We start from the raw sequence: 18,218 nt of genomic DNA, 5'->3' as shown, positions 1-18,218 counted from the left end.
ATTATTCTCAGGAGTCACTTTGCCTATTGCAAAATTATTCCAGTGAAAAGGTTTTTTGAGGTAATGCACAATTAAGGGTGACCCACTTCGCTTAAATTAAAATAGGAGTGTAATGAAGAATCTGACTCCTTCCTCTAATTTACAAGTTTAATGGTAATCTAACCATGCCATTCATTTAGAGAAACCATTAATTTTGCTATGTGGCTGAAACTAGAAGGCCTCAGCTTTCTTTCTCTCACTTTTCTTCCCTCTTTTTGCTCTTTGTCTGTGCACCTGTTTGCACCACGTTAGCATCCCATTTAAAAAACTTTGGGTAATCCTCTGGCTCTAACCCTGGTGTGATAATACTGCTGTTATTCAGCAGCATAATTACAAAGGGCAGCACAGATAAAACATGCCTTTCACTTCTGCTTTGAATATGCCAGTTTTGCCAATCTTCAAGGTGAATGGTTTCGAAAACCTTCCGTGTTTAATGTTAATCTAGATTCTTTACACAAATGAAACTTCCAACACCTCAGACAATGAAAAATGGTTAATTCTGATTCCTCTGAATGAACGGTAATGATCAAAAGTTTTACAATACTTTGACCTTCTGCAGCCTCTTCTGTGCTATGGTATCAAAATGCTTTATGAACCTCAATGAATGGATCCATTCAGAACCCTGTGAGATATTTAATGATTATCTGCATGTTACAGATAGGGAAACTAAGGCAGAGGAAAGCTAAGTGAGTTGCTCAGGGTCATACAGCAGGTCAGTGGCAAAGGCAGGAGGAAAACCTAGGTGTCCTGGAACCAGGTTATTTGCTTTAACCAGTACACCATGCTCCCTTTGACCTAGAAAATATTATTAAAATTTACTTATGTATGTATTACTTATTAATGGGTAATTGTTCAAAATATCTATCCGGGGCTCTCAGCATCTTTGATATATAACAAAAATACATTATTCACAAAATAAAACTAAATGCTACATGTTTCCCATATCCAAGGATGAGGAAAATCTCTCTCTCCAACCTCAAACCCCAGACCTTGGCTCCCTGCTCCCTCTCCAAAAACCTTGGGGGAATGAGACAGTGAATTCTAAAGGTCAAGGCCTTGCCTGAAGAATTCCCAATGGCAGATCATTCTCTTTCAAATCATCCAGCTTCAGTGTGAGTGCCTCAGCTGATTGCAACGGTGGAAGCACGGGACAATCAGACAGGTAATCCCAAGCCATTTAAAGCTTTTTAAGGGGAAACTCATTATTTAAACTCCACCTAGAAATCAATAGTGAGCCAGTGTAGCTCCTGGAACACAGAGATCTTGTCACGTGTCATTGTGAGAGACTGTACCTAAAAAGTGAGCCATTACATTCGGCACTAGCTTCTGTTTCCAAGTTGATTTAAGACTTAGCCCCAAATAGAATGGCATTATGGTAATCTAATCTCAAGGTAAAAGAGGCACAGATCATCTCTGGCTAATCACAAATTCAACTACTATCTCTATGGGATGATTCATAGATCTACCTCTCTACTCCAGACCTGACTCCTTCCACACAAACTAAAATTTCAGCCTGTCTCTCTGATATCTCCTCATGAACGTCTAGCTGTCAGCTCAAGCTCAATGTGGCTAAAACAGAGCTCTTAATCTCCCTATCCTCTCCCTTCCCCCTCCACACTACAGCAGAACCTCAGAGTTATGAACACCACAGTTACGAACTGACCAGTCAACCACACACCTTGTTTGGAACCAGGAGTACACAATCAGGCAGCTGCAGAGAGAAAAAAAAGCAAATACAGTACAGTACTGTGTTAAATATAAACTATTAAAAAAAAGGGGGTGGGGGGGCATTTTTCTTCTGCATAGTAGTGTTCCAAAGCTGTATTAAGTTGTAAACTTTTGAAAGAACAACCATAACGTTTTGTTCAGGGTTATGAACAACCTCCATTCCCAAGGTGTTCGTAACACCGAGGTGCTACTGTACTTCCTTTCTCAGTTACTGTAGACAGCACCACAGCCCTGCCTGTCACTCAAGCCCATATCCTGGGCATCATCTTCAACTTGGATCTCTACGTCCTCCCATCCAGTTTACCTCTAAATCTTGCCAGTTTTTTTCTGCATAACATCTCTAAGATACTGTCTTTTCTATCCATCCACACAGCTAAAACTCTCCTCCAGGCTCTTATCATCTTGTGTCTCCATGGCCATCATCCTTTTCTCTGGCCTTGACAAATGCAGTTTTGCCCATCTCATATCTATTCAGATTGCTGCTCCAAATATTAGGCTCCTAGCCCATCACCTTGTCCATCTGACTCTCTTGTTGCATCCCTCCGCTGGTTCCCTCTTCTCTATTGCATCAAACATAAGCTACTTATCTTCACTTTCAAGGCCCTTCATGGCCTATCCCCACCCTACCTATCATTTTTCTCAGTCCCTATTGAAATGTTGACTCAAGCCTCTGATCAGTCCATGCGCCAGCTTCCATCACCCACTTGTTACATTTTCAGCCAAGCACCTTTGTGTTTTCTCACAAGCTGCCTCTCACACTTGGGAAGAGCTTCCTGTAAACATTTGCAAAACTAACTCATTATCCTCTTTCAAATTCCTCCATAAAACTCTCCTTTGGCACAATGCCTACAAAAAACTTGACAATGCTTAGTCTGCTGATGTGCTGAGATCACTGCCTACCAGGCTGATTAATCCTGTTTTCTTGAACTCCTCCGTCTATTTGACGGTTTCCTTCACTGTGCTGCCCAGTAGTTCATGCCTCATGAACAGTGACCAATACAGAGCAGCGCAACACAAAGAAATGCTAGCCACTGCATGGGTTTGGGAATGTTTCCGAGACTTTCTAGCGCGCATAAAATTTCATGTGGAAACTGACCACAATCTGTTAGTTGCTCTTCTAGGTTCAGAAAACCTAAATGAGTTAACCACCTAGGAGACAGCATTTTTGAATGACACTCATGAGGTTTCAACACTCAGCTGCTCATGGACCTGGAAAGAATCTTGCCATAGCTGATGTACTCTCCGGGGCCCTGAAACCAAATACACCACAGCAAGTATAAACAGGAGTTGTTTGTTATAGGAGCTTTCAGAGACCCAATACTTTCCACTTTATCAATCACAGAAAAACACCCACCAGAACTGAAAAAGAGGCAAGAGGCAGATGAATTCCTGAGTCAAGTCACGATTCACTGCAAAGAAGGCTGGATAAAAGACACATTCAGAAACCTCTATGAAATCATCCCGGACAGTTTCTGTGGCTCTTACCATAAACCAAAGTCTGTTGTTGAAGTGGTCCAGAATGGTTATCCCTCCATCAGTGCAATAGAAAAATCCCTGACACATAGCATGAGGGATAGCAAAGCATTAGAAAATGCAGGGAGAGAGCTAACAAGTCGGATGGCTGGGCTGAGCAAAGAACTACAACAGAGAGTTGAGAAGTGTGATATTTGTGCTTGCATTAGAGCCAACCCACTGGAACTGCTACTACTATCTGCTCTATCAGACAGGGTGTGACAGAAAATCAGAACAAATCTTTTTCTATCTGGATAATACAATATGTCTTTTGATGACTGATTATTTCTCAAGATTCATTGAAGTTGCCAGGATGCTCAGCTCTACCTGAAATACAGTTGTGGAGAAGATAAATCTCGTCTTTGCTCATTTCAGGATTTCCCGGCAAGTCATCTCTGACAACAGTCTTTGGTTCTCCTTGGAGACATTTAAGAGGTTTGCAAATACCTATGGTTTCATTCATTTCACATCCAGCCCACTGTTCCCTCAGTGTAATGGTGAAGCAGATTGTTCAATAAAGACAATAAAACAACTTCTTTCCAGATCCTCATCTTGCCCCCTTGGCATACCAGTAAACACCTTTTGCAAATGGATTCAGCCCTACAGAACTGTTGATGGGAAGGAAGTTAAGATTGCTACCCCGAGCATGAGACTGTGGACAACATCCCACCTGCCCACGTAGAACTGCCAGCGTGTCCTCCAGATCCTCTCCCTGCAAGGAGATATATCCAGCAAGAGAAAGCCTCCTGGAGGCTTACGTAAGATTTGAGAGCTCAAGGAAGTCAGGGGACTAGCAGCCAAATGTCTTAAATGTGGAGAATAAATTCCTGACACAAGACTGAAAGTTCAGGCAGCCTATCCTCTCCTTCCTATGGCTGTTTATTCTTGTTTTGTGTTGGTATTTCATTCCTGTGATACGTTGCTTAATGTAATGTTTGAATAAAGGTTTTATCTCCCTTCCCTTTTCAGAAAGGAGGATGTGGTGTTATTGTGAATGTTTGGAATTGCTACAAGGGTGCCCAGAGCAAGGAGGTAAGAGTCGGTGTGAAGAGGAAATAAAGATAGTTTTGCATTCACCCCACCCGTGGTGTGCTGGGGCACTGTAATCTCTACAGAAAGTTCACTAGAACAGGCTTTCTTGTGAGAGCTCTCTCGCTTCTCAGCTAGCTGGGTTGAAATACTGTGAATTGCCACTGCAATGATGTTTCAGTACTTCCACTTCTGGATCCAGATAAAAAAACAAGTGAGAAAGATTAATCAGATTTCCAAACGTCCAGAAAAGGTTTCATTTCAATTTGGGCAAACGTTTTGGCTGGTTTTCCTGAAGCAGTTCATCCACCCTAGTTATTTCCTGCTCCTATAATGTATGAAGTCCATGTGTTTATCTTTTTATTTGTTTATCATGAACGTACCATGCAATATGTGGCCGAAAAGACTTGTGGGACTGAGGACATTGTAAGCTGGGTGGTAGATGCTGGTTCTGGGTGCGGGAGGGTTGTACAGAGATCTTCTCCCATCCTTTCCACACCCTCCCACAAAGCAATATATTATATACCATAGTTTCTCAACCTGTGCTACGCGTACCCCTGGGGGTACACGAGACACAGGCAGGGGGTACCTGGGGAAAAACAGAGTGAAGGGGATGTGGGTGGCAGCTGCTGACTTTTGGGGAAGCCGGGCGGCAGCAGTCCACTTCCTGCCCAGTCACAGCTCCCAGATGGGAGGCAGGTGGTAGCCGCCAGCTTATGGGGGAGGCGGGCAACAGCCCCCCACTTCCTGCCGGGTCCCAGCTCCGAGGTGGGAGCCTGGTGGCAGACTCCTGCGTCTCATAAGCTGGGCTCCAGCTGGATGGCAGCCACCTGCGCCCTGGCTCCGAGCCAAGGGACAGCCTCCAGTGCCCCGGATTGAAGACGGGCAGCAGCCACCTGCCCACATCCCTGGGTCCCAGCTGGTGAGAAAACCTCCTCTGCCCCAGCTCGGATTGGGTGGCAATTGCCCACTTCCTGGGCTGGCAGCCAGGTGGCAGCCGTCTGCAACTTGCCCAGGTGGCAGCCTCTCTCCCCGGCTCAAAGCCCAGTGCCCAGAAAACTTATCAATGTCACTGCTCTAGCTGAACAATGAAATTGACCACTATGACAGCCCCAGATTTTACCAGTTACCTCTTTTCCTGTCTCTCTTTCACCCCTTTCTCCTCTCAAATCTATGGCAAAACATTTGGCATGGCCCTTTATATTCCCCAGCATTGGCATGCTGCTCAAAGCCTCCTAGCTTTGGCCAACATCCCCTCTAGCCCAGGTACATACTTGAGTTGTGCACCCCTGGTGTAAAGGTGGTAACCTACGCACACTAGATCTGACATCTGTCATATCACGGCCTTATATACTCAGCCCTTCTTCCAACATATGGCTCACATTAGTCTGTAAATATAAAATCCCGTGGAAAATGGAGTGTTGGGGTACTTACTAAAATTTTCAGAAGTTAGGAGGTATTTGCTACTTAAAAGGTTGAGAAACACTGTTATATACTAATGATATACACATTTAGGACTCAGTTGCTCTAGGCCTCATACAACAAAATGTTTAAGTACTGGCTTAATACCCTTTTAATTGAATGGGACACTCAGTGCTTATGGTTAAGTACCGTCACGAATAGGGATGGACTTAAGTTTATTAGCTTTGCTGAAATAGGGACGAAGGGCATGATCCTGTAAGGTACTGAGCAACTCCTAGAAATACGGAGCGCCTTCAACTCAAAATCTCAAACTTCATTTTGACCAATTCTTACATTGTGTGAAATTGTCACATAATGTTGATTTTCAGCAAGTTTTGGAACACTGGGGAAGTTCCAGAAGACTGGGGAAAAGCCAATTTGTGTCATTTTTTAAAAGGACGAATGGGATGATCCATGGAGTTGTAGGCCTGTCAGACTGACATCAATCCTAGGGAAGATAATGGAGCAGCTGATATGGGACTCGTTTAATAAAAAGTAAAGAACAGTAATGTAATTAATACAAATCAGCATGCGTTTACAGAAAAGAGATCCTGTCAAACTAACTTGATATCTTTTTTATGAAATTACAAGTTTGGTTGATAAAGGTAATAGTATTGATGTAATATACTTAGACTTATGTACGGTGTTTGACTCGGTACTGCATGACATTTTGATGAAAAATCTAGAATAATATAAAATTAATATGGAACACAGTAAATGGATTAAAAACTGGCTAACTGATAGGTCTCCAAATGTAACTGTAAACAGGGAATCATTATCAATTGGAAGTTTCCAGTGGGGTTCCACTAAGATTGGTGTTTGGCCCTATAACATTTTTATTAAAGACCTGGAAGAAAACATAAAATCATCTAGTTTGCTGATGACACAAAAATTGGGGAAGTGGTAAATAATGAAGACAATAGGTCACTGATTCAGAGCAATTTAGACTGCTTGGTAAACTTGCCACAGGCAAACAACATGTGTTTTAATATGGCTAAATGTAAATTCATGCATCTAGGAACAAAGCATGTAGGCCATACTTACAAGATGGGGGATTCTATCCCGAAAAACGGTGACTGAAAAAGATTTGGAGGTCACTGCGGACAGTCAGCTGAACATGAGCTCCTAGTGTGACACTATGGTCAAAAGAGCTAATGTGACTGTGGGATGCATGAACAGGGGACTCTTAAATAGAAGTAGAGGGGTTATTTTGTCTCTATAGTTGGCATTTGTGCAACTGCTGCTGGAATACTGTGTCCTGTTCTGGTGCCCACAATTCAAGAAGGATGTCGATAAATTGGAGAGGGTTCAGAGAAGAGCCATAAGAATGATTAAAGGATTAGAAAACAGGCTTTACAGTGATAGCCTCAAGGAGCTTAAACTATTTAGCTTAACAAAGAGAAAGTCAAAGAGTGACTTGATCACAGTCTATAAATCCACATGGGGAACAATATTTAATAATGGACTCTTTAATCTTGCAGAGAAACATATAACACAAGCCAATAGCTGGAAATTGAAGTAAGACAAATTCAGACGGTAAATAATGAGTACATTTTTAATAGTAAGAGTAATTAACTATTGGAAAAATTAACCAAGCGTTGTTGCTCATTCTCCATCACTGACAATTCTAAAATTGAGAGTGGATGTTTTTCTAAAAGTTATGCTCTATGAATTATTTTGGGGGATGTTCTATGGGCTGTGTTACAGAGGAGGTCAGACTAAATGATCACAAGGGTCCCTTCTGGCCTTGGAATCTATGAATCATCTGAATGGACTAAATCTACTGAATTTAATGTTCGGGCATTAAAGGCTCCTATAAAAAAATGGTTCTGCATCATTTCATAGGTTTGATATCTTTTTATCATACACCTAGATTGAACCTTAACTTTTCAATAGCTTGCTAGATACATTTTTTTCTTTGCATAGTTAGTAGGTTACAGATGCCAGATACACTCTGAACAATTGCTAAGTCAGTACAGAATGGAGAGAGACACATCTGGAATATGTATAAAAAACAAAAACGAAACGTTAGAAAACACTGGTTTGTCAAAAACTACCCTCACACAAATATATATAACTTTCTTATGAGACAAAAACGAGAGAGCTCTGTGTTTTTCAAAACAGCAATGGCATTGTTCATGCTACAAGCCAAACCACTTAGGAAGCAGAATCTTTGCAGTACCACAAGTATAATACAAAAAATACAAAAAAACCCACTTGCTTCCTTTTTTTTTTTTTTTTTTTTTATGAGTGTTGACATTCTTGTGCAGCATTAAGAGAGCTCATTTAGCTTCCAGTTCTAAGAATTTTTGAATCTATAGCCAGTAATTATTGGCATTCAGGGGTACAAAAGAGAAAAACAAAGCACACAAATTCTAGCACATTCATGTGGGATTGGGAGTTGAATTAGGATCCTCACACCCCATTGAATTATCAGCCCCCCTATTAGAGCCTTATTAAAATGGTAATGATTATATGCCAGCTATAGGCAGGCTGCCGCACCTGTCAAAAAATACCCCGATTATCCTGTTCATTCAACTGTCTGGCTCTTGAATCTGTGTCTCAGGTTTACTGTTCTGTGAAGTTGGTAGGGTATTTTTAAGAAAGGATACAAGAACAAACACTTCCATGGGGGTGAGAGAAAAACCTCTCTTATTTCCTACACCTAATGCCCATTTGGTATTATGGTATCTTGGACAGCAGTAGGAGGAAACAGATACTATTTCACTGGATTTGAGGAAGAAAACAGAGAGGCAAACTACAAGCTCTTTGTAAAAAAGAAGGCACTCCTCTTTTAAGATCAAAAAGAACAAAAAGAAACAACCTCCCCCACATCATTACTCATCCAGCAACCAGAATTATATTATATATGGCAAAAAAGACTGCCCTGAAGTACAAAATAATAACCTAATATTTTTAAAGGGATAGTCCTCTTAATTCCAACAGTTGACCAAGTCCACAACTTTTACTGCTAAAGTGCTATGTTCTCTTGGCTTCTCTTTTAAAATTAGTGAAAGTATTTTTCATATTGATCTTCAATAACCAAAACCTAATCCTGCAAACCCTTACTGACATAAGCAAGGGTCTGCAGGACTTGGAAAGATCCAGTATACCCTGTATTTTAAATTAGAAATTTTCAATTTAAAAAGATAGATACTAAGCTTCCTAAAAGGAAATTTTGTCCTGTTGCCTAGTAAAACAGAACGGTGTGCAATTGCTTCTGGTAATTTTAACAGACAATCCTAAAGGGTAAAGAGAAAATATTTTTTCATTGTTCCAAAAATAGCTTTATATTACCGCTATTCTATTAGTTTGTCAGATAACAGAATATTAAAAAATGTTGCTATAAGGGCATTGGTGGTTGAATGCCATCAGCAGAACCTGAGACAGATGCTATGTCAGTAACTGCCCAGAACACTTTGGGGGGTGGGGAGGGGGGGGGGATGAGAATAATCAACAAAGCAGAATTTTGTTTCTTTTGGTTTGCTCCCAATAAGTCTTTTTGATTCTGAGCGTTTCTTGTGATGAAGCATCGGAAAGGCCAGTAGATAGTTTTAATTTTTATTTTCACTTAAAGTCTTTTCTAAGAACCGCATTTAAAGGGTCTTAGCTACCCAATATATGATTTTATGAACAGCAGGCCTGATTCTGCTCCCACTGATGTCAACAGCAAACTCCCTTTGCCTTGGGAACTCAGATACAAATGTGATGGTTGCCATGATAAGAAACTAGTTATCGTAGAGAGGCAGAACGCAGAGGGATCAGGCCCCAAAATGCCATGATTACTAAGCTGCGACTTGTGTCTGTAATTTTATTTTCTGTGAATGTATATTCCAGTGTGTGTGTGCGTTTCCTTAGTTTAACAGAGCTCCGTTTTTCAGTATGTTTTTGTGGGAGTGGCAAAAACAGATCATAAAACCATTACAAATCTATAAATAAATAACAAAAGACGGAACTAATAATGGGCTCACTAGCATCAACCTGACCAGTTTGTTTGCACGTTTTATCCTGCATCCCACCCCTTTGTCTCCGTTTGCCTTTTTGGATTCTAAATTCGTTGCAACAAGATCTGTCTCTTTCCCTGTATTTATACAGCGGCCTAGCACAAATGGGGCCCCCAAACCTGCCTGGGGGCTTTGAGCTGTGCCATAGCATGGAGTGGGATTTTCAAAAGCAGCCAGTGTTACTTCAGGGGGGGTAGGGTTAGGCCAACGTTGGGCACATCTAGAAATGCCATGCATAAATAATCAGAATCATGTTGGTCACACCTTTTAAGCATCCACTAATACTGAGTGCCTCACTGCATGAGTACCCAAACTCAGACACCTGTCCTCACTTTGAGATAACAAATAGGAGGCTTCACCCCATATTTCTATCCCCCCGTCCCAGCCCCAATCTGAGCAGAGGGCTGAGCCAACCTGTGGATCGAGTTAGCACAGCTTCTGGGCTGCTCTAACTTGTGCCGATGGAGAAGAGTCCACAAGGAGCCACGCTGCTAACCAGGATCACATTAACTTCTGGCCCTGCCCTTGACACAGCTTTCTTCTCACTCCTAGCCTGCCCTATGCCAGCTCAGGATGCCCCATTCACAGGAGAATGCTCAACTGCTGCCTTAAGGCAGTTATTCGTTCCTTTGTGCAGGACTTTGGAGAGCCTGTATAGACAGACAGGTAGCCAAGAGCAAAGGGGTAGGGGCAGGAAGTTGTGGGAAAGATAGAGGGGCCACTGGGAAAAGGAGGGCAACTAGTAGGAGTGGCAGGGATGGTGAGTGAGAATAGACAGGTCGGTGGGTGGAACTGAGTGAGGGAAGTGTCATCTGAAGGATTACTGTGCAGCAGCTTTCTGGTCAGAAGTGGGGGGCATCCACTTGGAGAGTGGGAGTACATGCTGCCCCCACAATATAGTATGCACCATAGGAGAGGGCAGAAAATACCAGGAGATGAGCAGGGAGGGAGGAGCTGAGACAGCTGGGAGAAGGTCCTTCTAGCTCCCTTTCTCTTTGATCAAAGGGCTGCGGCACAATTCTTCACATTAAGGTTTTAAAGAATTTAAAAAGGAATGTTTAAAATTCTAAAATGCTGAAGAACGACGGAGAAAATACACCTCCCCAGACTAAGATGATTGCGAATTAAACCTTGTTAATTCACCCACACTGAGTTGAAAGTAATCAAAATACGAATATTTAGGAAAATTCCCCCAAATGACATATTACTTTTTAATAGTTTTTCTGCCCATGTTTCAAAAACACAGACATTAGTTTGTGCCCCTTTAATCCAAAGGAATGAGTTTTGCCATTTTTGTTGAAAAGAATGTTTGGAACAAGAGAAAAAAGCTGGTTCTTTCACCATTTTTAAACCAGAGATGGGTCGCCTACCCATTATTAGTGAGGGTTATAAGTTAAAAACGTTTGAAAGGATTCAAGCGAGTAGAGGTCAGTGTTCATGTGCTGTTAGCTTGAACAAGAGGATAGATGGATAAAAGACAAGGCATTGATTTGTGACAGGAGTCCAAAATATAATTTAAACGATTAAATTACCCTTCTAAGAGATCCCCAAGAAAATCTATTAAAATACCATCTCCCCCCATCTCCAAAGCATACAAAAGCTGCCTAGTAACTGTCCAGCATCACTTCTTTTGTAAAATGTTGGATGATCCCAAGACAAACACCATATGCTGTTAGTGAAATGGTAGAATGATCAACAAGGATAGGCTATACTTTGGGTTTACTTGCCTTAATAATGAGACACTTTATGCCATGCAACAAAATATCCCAGCAGAAGCATAGGGTCTGATTTTGCTCTCATTTCTGCTGGTTTTTCACTGAGATAATTCCATCAATTTAGCTGGAGTTAGTCCTGAGTTACACTTATGTGCGTGAAAACAGAATCAGCTCTTTATAATGTGAGGCAGGCAAAATAAGCTGCACAACCACGGACACTTCCCCCTGTTTTGAGGAGCATACTCAGGATTTGAACTGAGCTGGCTCAAGTGTGGTCCTTTTTTCAGCCACCCATCATTTTGTTCCAGGGTTCACATTCACAGCCTGGCTGCCACTCAGTAAGCAACTTGCGTTGCTAGTGCCCCTGGCCAGTCAGGGTCTGCTTACACTGCAGCTGGGAGCAAGCCTCCCGGCCTGGTAGACAGGTTTGTGCTAGCAGGGCTTGAGTTAGCACACTAAAAATAGTAGTGTGGATTTTGCAGCTTGGGCTGGAGCTTGGACTTTTAAGCCTAGGGGGTCGAGGATCTCAATGCTGGCATTTCCTAACTTGGGAGTGCTTGACTTTGCATCCTTAACGTCTTTTTATGTCATTTTTTGTATGTAAAGTATATTAAAATGACAGGATTTAAGACTTACAGTGGTGGGGACACTAGCCTGGGACTCAGGAGACATGGGTTCAAGTCCCTGTTACCTGTGTGACCTTGGGCAAATCACTTAGTTTCTTTCTGTGGCTCAGTTCCCCGTCTGTAAAATGGGGATAATAGCACTACCCTATCTCGCAGGGCTGTTGTGAGAATAAGTACATTAATGATTGTGAGGTGTTCAGCTACTACAGGAATGAGGGCCTATATATGATTCTAAGAGATAGATAAGAACCACGTGGCTGTTTAACACATCATCTTGCTAGTGCAGGATTCTTCCCTAGATGGTATGTTCTCATGCTTTCCTAGTCTTGTTTTAAATTATTCAAGTGATGGGGTTTCCATCATTTACCGTATTTGGCCAAATACTCTATAACAAGATGTGATTTTTACAGCTATGAAACAAAAGTCACCATTAAAAATAATAAGCAAGGAACACACACATTCTGCTGAGTTATCATATCCATTGAGTTATATCTGATTTGCCCTCAATTAGTCCTGAGTCCACAACGATATATGCATGCGAGGAACTTTGGGATCAGTCCCACAAAGTGATAAATATCCTGGTCCCAATTCAGTAAGCACAAGCTTAACTTTAACCAAATGAACTGTCCCATTGAATTCGAGGAAACTACTCATAGGTGTAAGGTTATGCACATGTTTAAAGTCTTTGCAAGATTGGGCCTCAGTGGATCTCAGATCCAGTTACAAAGATCTATAGCAAACCCAGGATGGCCACCTAACAAAGAAAGTGGCCACTCTAGAAGACTGGGTGTTTTTAAAGTACAATAGAAAGGTTCACTTACCCTAGCATTGTACATTTTCAGTTCCAAGGCCTTAAAATCCATGCATCCAATCAACGATCTCATAAAATTGCTGCAAAATATCACCAACAGAAATTTAAAAAGAGGCACTTTTACATAACATGGTTATACATTTTCTTTGATGCTCGCTCAACTGCTCCTTGGAAAAAAGAAATAAACTACAGCTGTCACATTCCATTTTGTTCTCTACTGTTTTCTAATTGATTTCTTCACATATCACTGCAGATGATCCTGAAGTAAAAACCTCTGGATTTGAACAACTGTCCCTGTCAAAGTTGGGCCAAACTCCAGGTAGCACTGAAGTTCAGCATGTACCACTCTTATTGTGAAAAGAAGTGACTTAATCAGCATACTCTTCCATAGGCTGCATTAGGCACAAAAGGCCAAATTCAGCCCTTTGATCCGCTGGATAGGCATTCAGCACTTCCATTGAAGTAAATGGGAGCTAGATAGGAATCTGAGGACAGAATGTGACCCATAAAGCCAAATTTTATTCTGATTTATTTAAGTCAGTGCAGGATTTTTGCCCATAAACTAAGGCCCAGATCCTCAAAGACATTTTGGTTAATTTCTATTGATATCAGTGGAAGTTAGGACCCAAAATACATTTGAGGATCTGGGCCCAAGTTCCTAAGTCAACAAAGCACTTAAATATGTAAGTGCTTTGCTGAACTGGGGCCTATAGTAACAGAGACTCTTGTAATTATTCTGCCATACACCCAAAAAGATTTTCCTGCCAACAACAAAATTCTTGCATACATCAAAAAAGATTTCACTGACAACAATGATTCACCTAACCATGTTACATAGTAATGATTAGACCAACTGGAAGCTAAACGCCCAAAGTGTCCTGATTCCCCTCCCCCTTACAATGGTGTAAATCAGATTAAGTCCCCTGAACTCAGTGGAATTATTTCAGATTTCCCTGTTCTAATTTCAGAGCAAACACCAGCCCATGAATTTACAGGGTGACTGCAAGTTGCTGTGAAGCCAAATCTGGACTTCATTCTTTGTGGACCATTCCTGATTTACACCACTATCGGAGGAGACACTGGCCTGTGTGTAACACCAGTTTTGTGTAACTCTGCTGCAATCAGTGGAGATACATCAGCATTAAAACTGGTGTAACAGAAGTGGAGAATCAGGCCCTTTATCTTCCGATTCCAGGTTGCAATGATATGAAAGACAGCAACTCTTTGTACAGTACACCCATCCACCTCTTGTAGTTGAGCCCCACACTTGTCGTCAGGTCTTGATCAAACCAATGCAATAAGTGGTAAATTAGAGTGGAGTGATTTTTTTTTATTGATTTGCAATTATTACATAAAACCAGCTCCGCAAAGATAGTCTAACAAAGTTCTTACCAGCAAAGGGGGGAAAAGAAAACTTAGGCCAGATCTACACTTAAAACTTTTGCTGGTATAGTAATGTTGGTCCGGGATGCAATATTTTTGTGTGTGTGACATTTTTAATACCAGCAAAAGCCCTAGCTTGGACACAGTTAAATTGGCCAAAAAAAAAAAGTGCTTTTGCTGGGATAGCTTATTTTTTTTAGGGAATTGATGTAAGTTGTAGCTACACTAGGAAAGTTTGCGAGAATAACTCTATCTGCATAGCTATACCAGCAAACTTTTTCTTATGCAGACTGGGTGTATGACATAGTGGATCTCTCAGCGCCAGGCAAATTCACCTTTTGTCTTTATTCTGAACAATTAAGGTCCATTCTCAATTTCTTGTTTCGTGAGAGCTAAATACAGAGACTTTGGTCTGGTCTACATTGCTGCTGGCGGTCGATGGGAGATACGCAAGCTACATATTATAGCTTGTGTATCTCCCGTTGACTTACTTATGTTGCCATACCATGGCGTCTTCTCTGCGCTGCATCGACAGAAGACACTCTCCAGTTTACACAGCCTTACTCTTTTCAGGTAGGTGGATTAATAGCATTGACTCGGGAGCACTTCCGGGATCAATTGAACAGGTCTGCACAGCCCGCTCAATTGATCCCACTGCATCGATCCCCACGGAGCCGGTAGTGTAGACATACCCTGAGACATAGCTGAAGAAGCTTCCCATGAGATTAAATAATCAAAGTCTCATCTCCCTCTTGTTGGGCCATATCCTGAAGTCCTCAGTCTAACAAAATTTCCGTAAATCAAAGAGGATTTTCTGACTGAGTGAGTCTTCCAGGGTTCAGTCCAATCATTTTAGACCTCGGGGAGGAAGGATGGTCTTATGATAAAGACATTGAATTAGGGCACAGGAACTCTGGTGTCAATTCTTGGGACTGCCACTAGGTGACCACCCATCTGTTATTTTAAGGGAGCATCCCTTAAGTCATTGATTTGTCCCTTAGAGTGATCACCCATTCCTTATTTAATTGATTTGTCCCTTAGAGTGACCATCTGTCCCTTGTTTTAAGATATGTTAAAACTGATAAGCATTTTAAACATTAAATGAAGCATATGACAATTGCATTGTATACTTGAGGGCAGTAGAAATAGGCACTTGAGATAAAAATACATCCTATGCTAAGTGTGTTTCCCTAAAATGTCCATTAAAATAAAGAGTTGTCCCTTAGTTTTCATGTGGTTTTCTCTTTTTTCCAGCCAACAAAGGTGGTCACTCTATCTGCCACAGGCTGTGTGACCTTGAACAAGTCATTTAATGTCTGTGCCTCAATTTCCCATGTTGATAATGGGGATACTAGTACTCCCCTTCTCTTACCATTTGCCTGTTGTCTATTTCAGCACCTTGGGGCAGGTCCTGTCCTCATCTGTATCTGTACAGTGTCTACCTGAACCGGGCCTCTAAGGTCCTACCATAATACAAATAATACATCACAGTGCTAGACTTCTGAATAGGTCTTTTCCCAGCCAAGTTTCTAATAAGCACAAAAGAAATGTTAACTATTCCCATGAATGGAAATGGAGAAAAGGAGCTGGGGAGCTTGTGAAGGGATGTTGTACTCCTGGAGTCCTGCTACATGGGAGCGATCTGTGCTGTCTCACGCAGCAGGAGAGTCAGAAGAAGCTTCTCAGCCAAAAGCATGATGAGACCTTCCCCCCACATACACTTTCCCCTGTGTCATTTTTTTTCTGGAGGGATCAGTGCTTTCATTACACCTCGCATTCTAATTATCCTGTCATTGTTTCATTCTACAGAATCGTATGTTCTTTTTAGCCAGAGCTACGTCAGGGTTCCCTGCCCCCTCTCCTTCCTCCCCCAAGGCATTTGAAAGAAAAGTGTAAACTACAGAAACTATTTGCATTTCACGGGCATTCACACATTGTGCCAACACGATGGCCCAAAAGTTTGGCGGGTAACCTTGCCCAGAGAATTCGTGAGCTGATGATGAATGGCTGTGAAGCCTTTGTGATTGCTCAGGTTCCATTGTTGGTCCAACAATGGGGGAGGACACAAGTCTGGCTCAGGAGAGCAACGGATAAAACTGTTGGGCAGAATGGCGGGCTCCTGCCGACATGGCCACTTGTTGACATTGAAAGGATTCAACAACAAGTGAGCAGAAACAGAAACGATTCTGTTCGGCAAGGCTATTAGTTGCAACGTGTGGCACTGGAGCGGTCACTCCTGATGTGTTTCCTCACTAATGAGCTCTGAATGCCCTATTAAACTGGGATGCTATAGGCTCAGCGCCACCAGGACAATGGTATGCATGAATGACTCCCCCAGTTCCTATTGGCTGGACAGATGAAGGAAGCAACTGGCAACACTCAGAGTTAAATAGGGCTGACAGTACAGTTAAACGATCATTAATTAGAGTTGGTGAACAGATAGGGACTCAAAGCAATTCTTAATGACAAGATAACAGTCTAACATTACTCAGCGTTGAGCAAGTTCAAGCTTGCACCCTGGCTCGTTCTTTGTATTGCACAGACTGGAATCACACTGGTTTTAGTCTCTTTCCTATATTCACAAACTTTGTTAAAAGTGTGCCAGGGTTTAGAATGTGAGTCCAGTTTAAAAATAAAAAAATACACTCTCTTTATAAAAAAATCTACAATAAAAAAAAACCAAAACAAAACAGCTAACCAATTAAAGTCTGCAAATGAACAGACTCGGAATCCAGCCAGTTCATCTTCTGTCATATAATCCTTCATCACCCGTCACCCTCTCTGACATAACATTGCCCATCCAACCTTTACTTTGCCCCTCAGTTTGCTTTGTTTTTGGACATTTCAATGGACAATGAGCCCATTCAGAGTTACAGCAGTAAGGGTTCAAAAGCAAGAGTTTGGAAGGGAGCTAAATCATCATACGCCAGGGCATAAGCCAACCTCTGTCTGATGGGCTTAGGAAGAAACTTTTCCTGGGGGGCAAGTTATTTCATAACTGCCCACTGCTGGATCTCTTGCATTTTCCTCTGAAGCATGAGGCACTGGGCCTTACTGGAGAGAGGGTACCGGCTCAGCAGAACCATAGGTTCAGTATGGCAGGTCCTATGTTGTGGATATATATTCTTGGATATTTATACTGTTGATTTTATATATTGTTTAGTAAATGTATAATAAAGCTTTCTAAACAAGGATAGTACCAGGGCACATGGAGTTATGTCAGAACGCTAGAAGTTCTCTCATTGTGCAATGTGTTGGCAAAGCAGAAGACTATATAGTTATGATTAGCATGGGAAAGACTGCTGTGTTTGGTGTTTTGAAATGTGTTGATTAGATGGCTCTGAGGTTTCTGTGAATACATGCAGATCTTGCAAATTTGTATTTTAACTATATTAATTATATTCTGTAGTAACTAAGGTATGTAGGTTTCCCCATGGGAGGTAACTGATGTAGTTAGTATATGGTAGTGATACTGCACACTGGAAATGGATTTCTTGAATAAGAAATTAGACCATACAATCTCATGGTAACTGGGTTGTTCTGAAACGTACATATATTTTTGTAAATTTTAGGGGGCGAAATTAAAGTTGGGTGGCTGATGTTAGGTGGGTGTGGTGCGAGTGACTGACGGAGGGTTGTATGCCGAGGAACTGGCTGCATCTATTATTTAGACTGTAAACTCTCCAAAGCAGGGACCATTTTTTTGTTCAGTGTTTGTACCATGCTGAGTACAATGGGGTCCTGGTCCATGCCTGTGGCTCCCAGCGGCTACCACAATACAAATAAGTTAAATCTATGTTTCCAGCCTCTTTTGGGCGGGGAGAGAGAGAGCCAATATTTGCTGTATTATTTTTACCAACTGCGTCTGAGGAAGACCTCTTTGCACCACCCCAGCAGCTGAAATGGTTGG

General features: G+C 41.7%; 1 protein-coding gene across 1 annotated transcript in view; it reads right to left on the bottom strand.

Annotated features, from left to right (window-relative positions):
* Positions 1–18,218, bottom strand: part of LOC137145394 (serine-rich adhesin for platelets-like) — a 141,031-nt gene that overhangs the window by 9,119 nt on the left and 113,694 nt on the right. Inside the window, exon 13 of the mRNA XM_067536111.1 lies at positions 12,936–13,005. Within this exon, the coding sequence (XP_067392212.1) occupies positions 12,936–13,005 (70 nt within the window). The remainder of the gene's footprint in view (positions 1–12,935; positions 13,006–18,218) is intronic.

Source organism: Emydura macquarii, unplaced genomic scaffold (assembly GCF_026122565.2).
Source record: "Emydura macquarii macquarii isolate MOO-44397 ecotype Brisbane River unplaced genomic scaffold, CSIRO-AGI_Emac_v2 contig_3530, whole genome shotgun sequence".
In the NCBI taxonomy this organism is placed as follows: Eukaryota; Metazoa; Chordata; order Testudines; family Chelidae; genus Emydura; species Emydura macquarii.
Note: the sequence above shows the minus strand (reverse complement) of the source record. Positions and strands in the feature narration are given on the sequence as shown.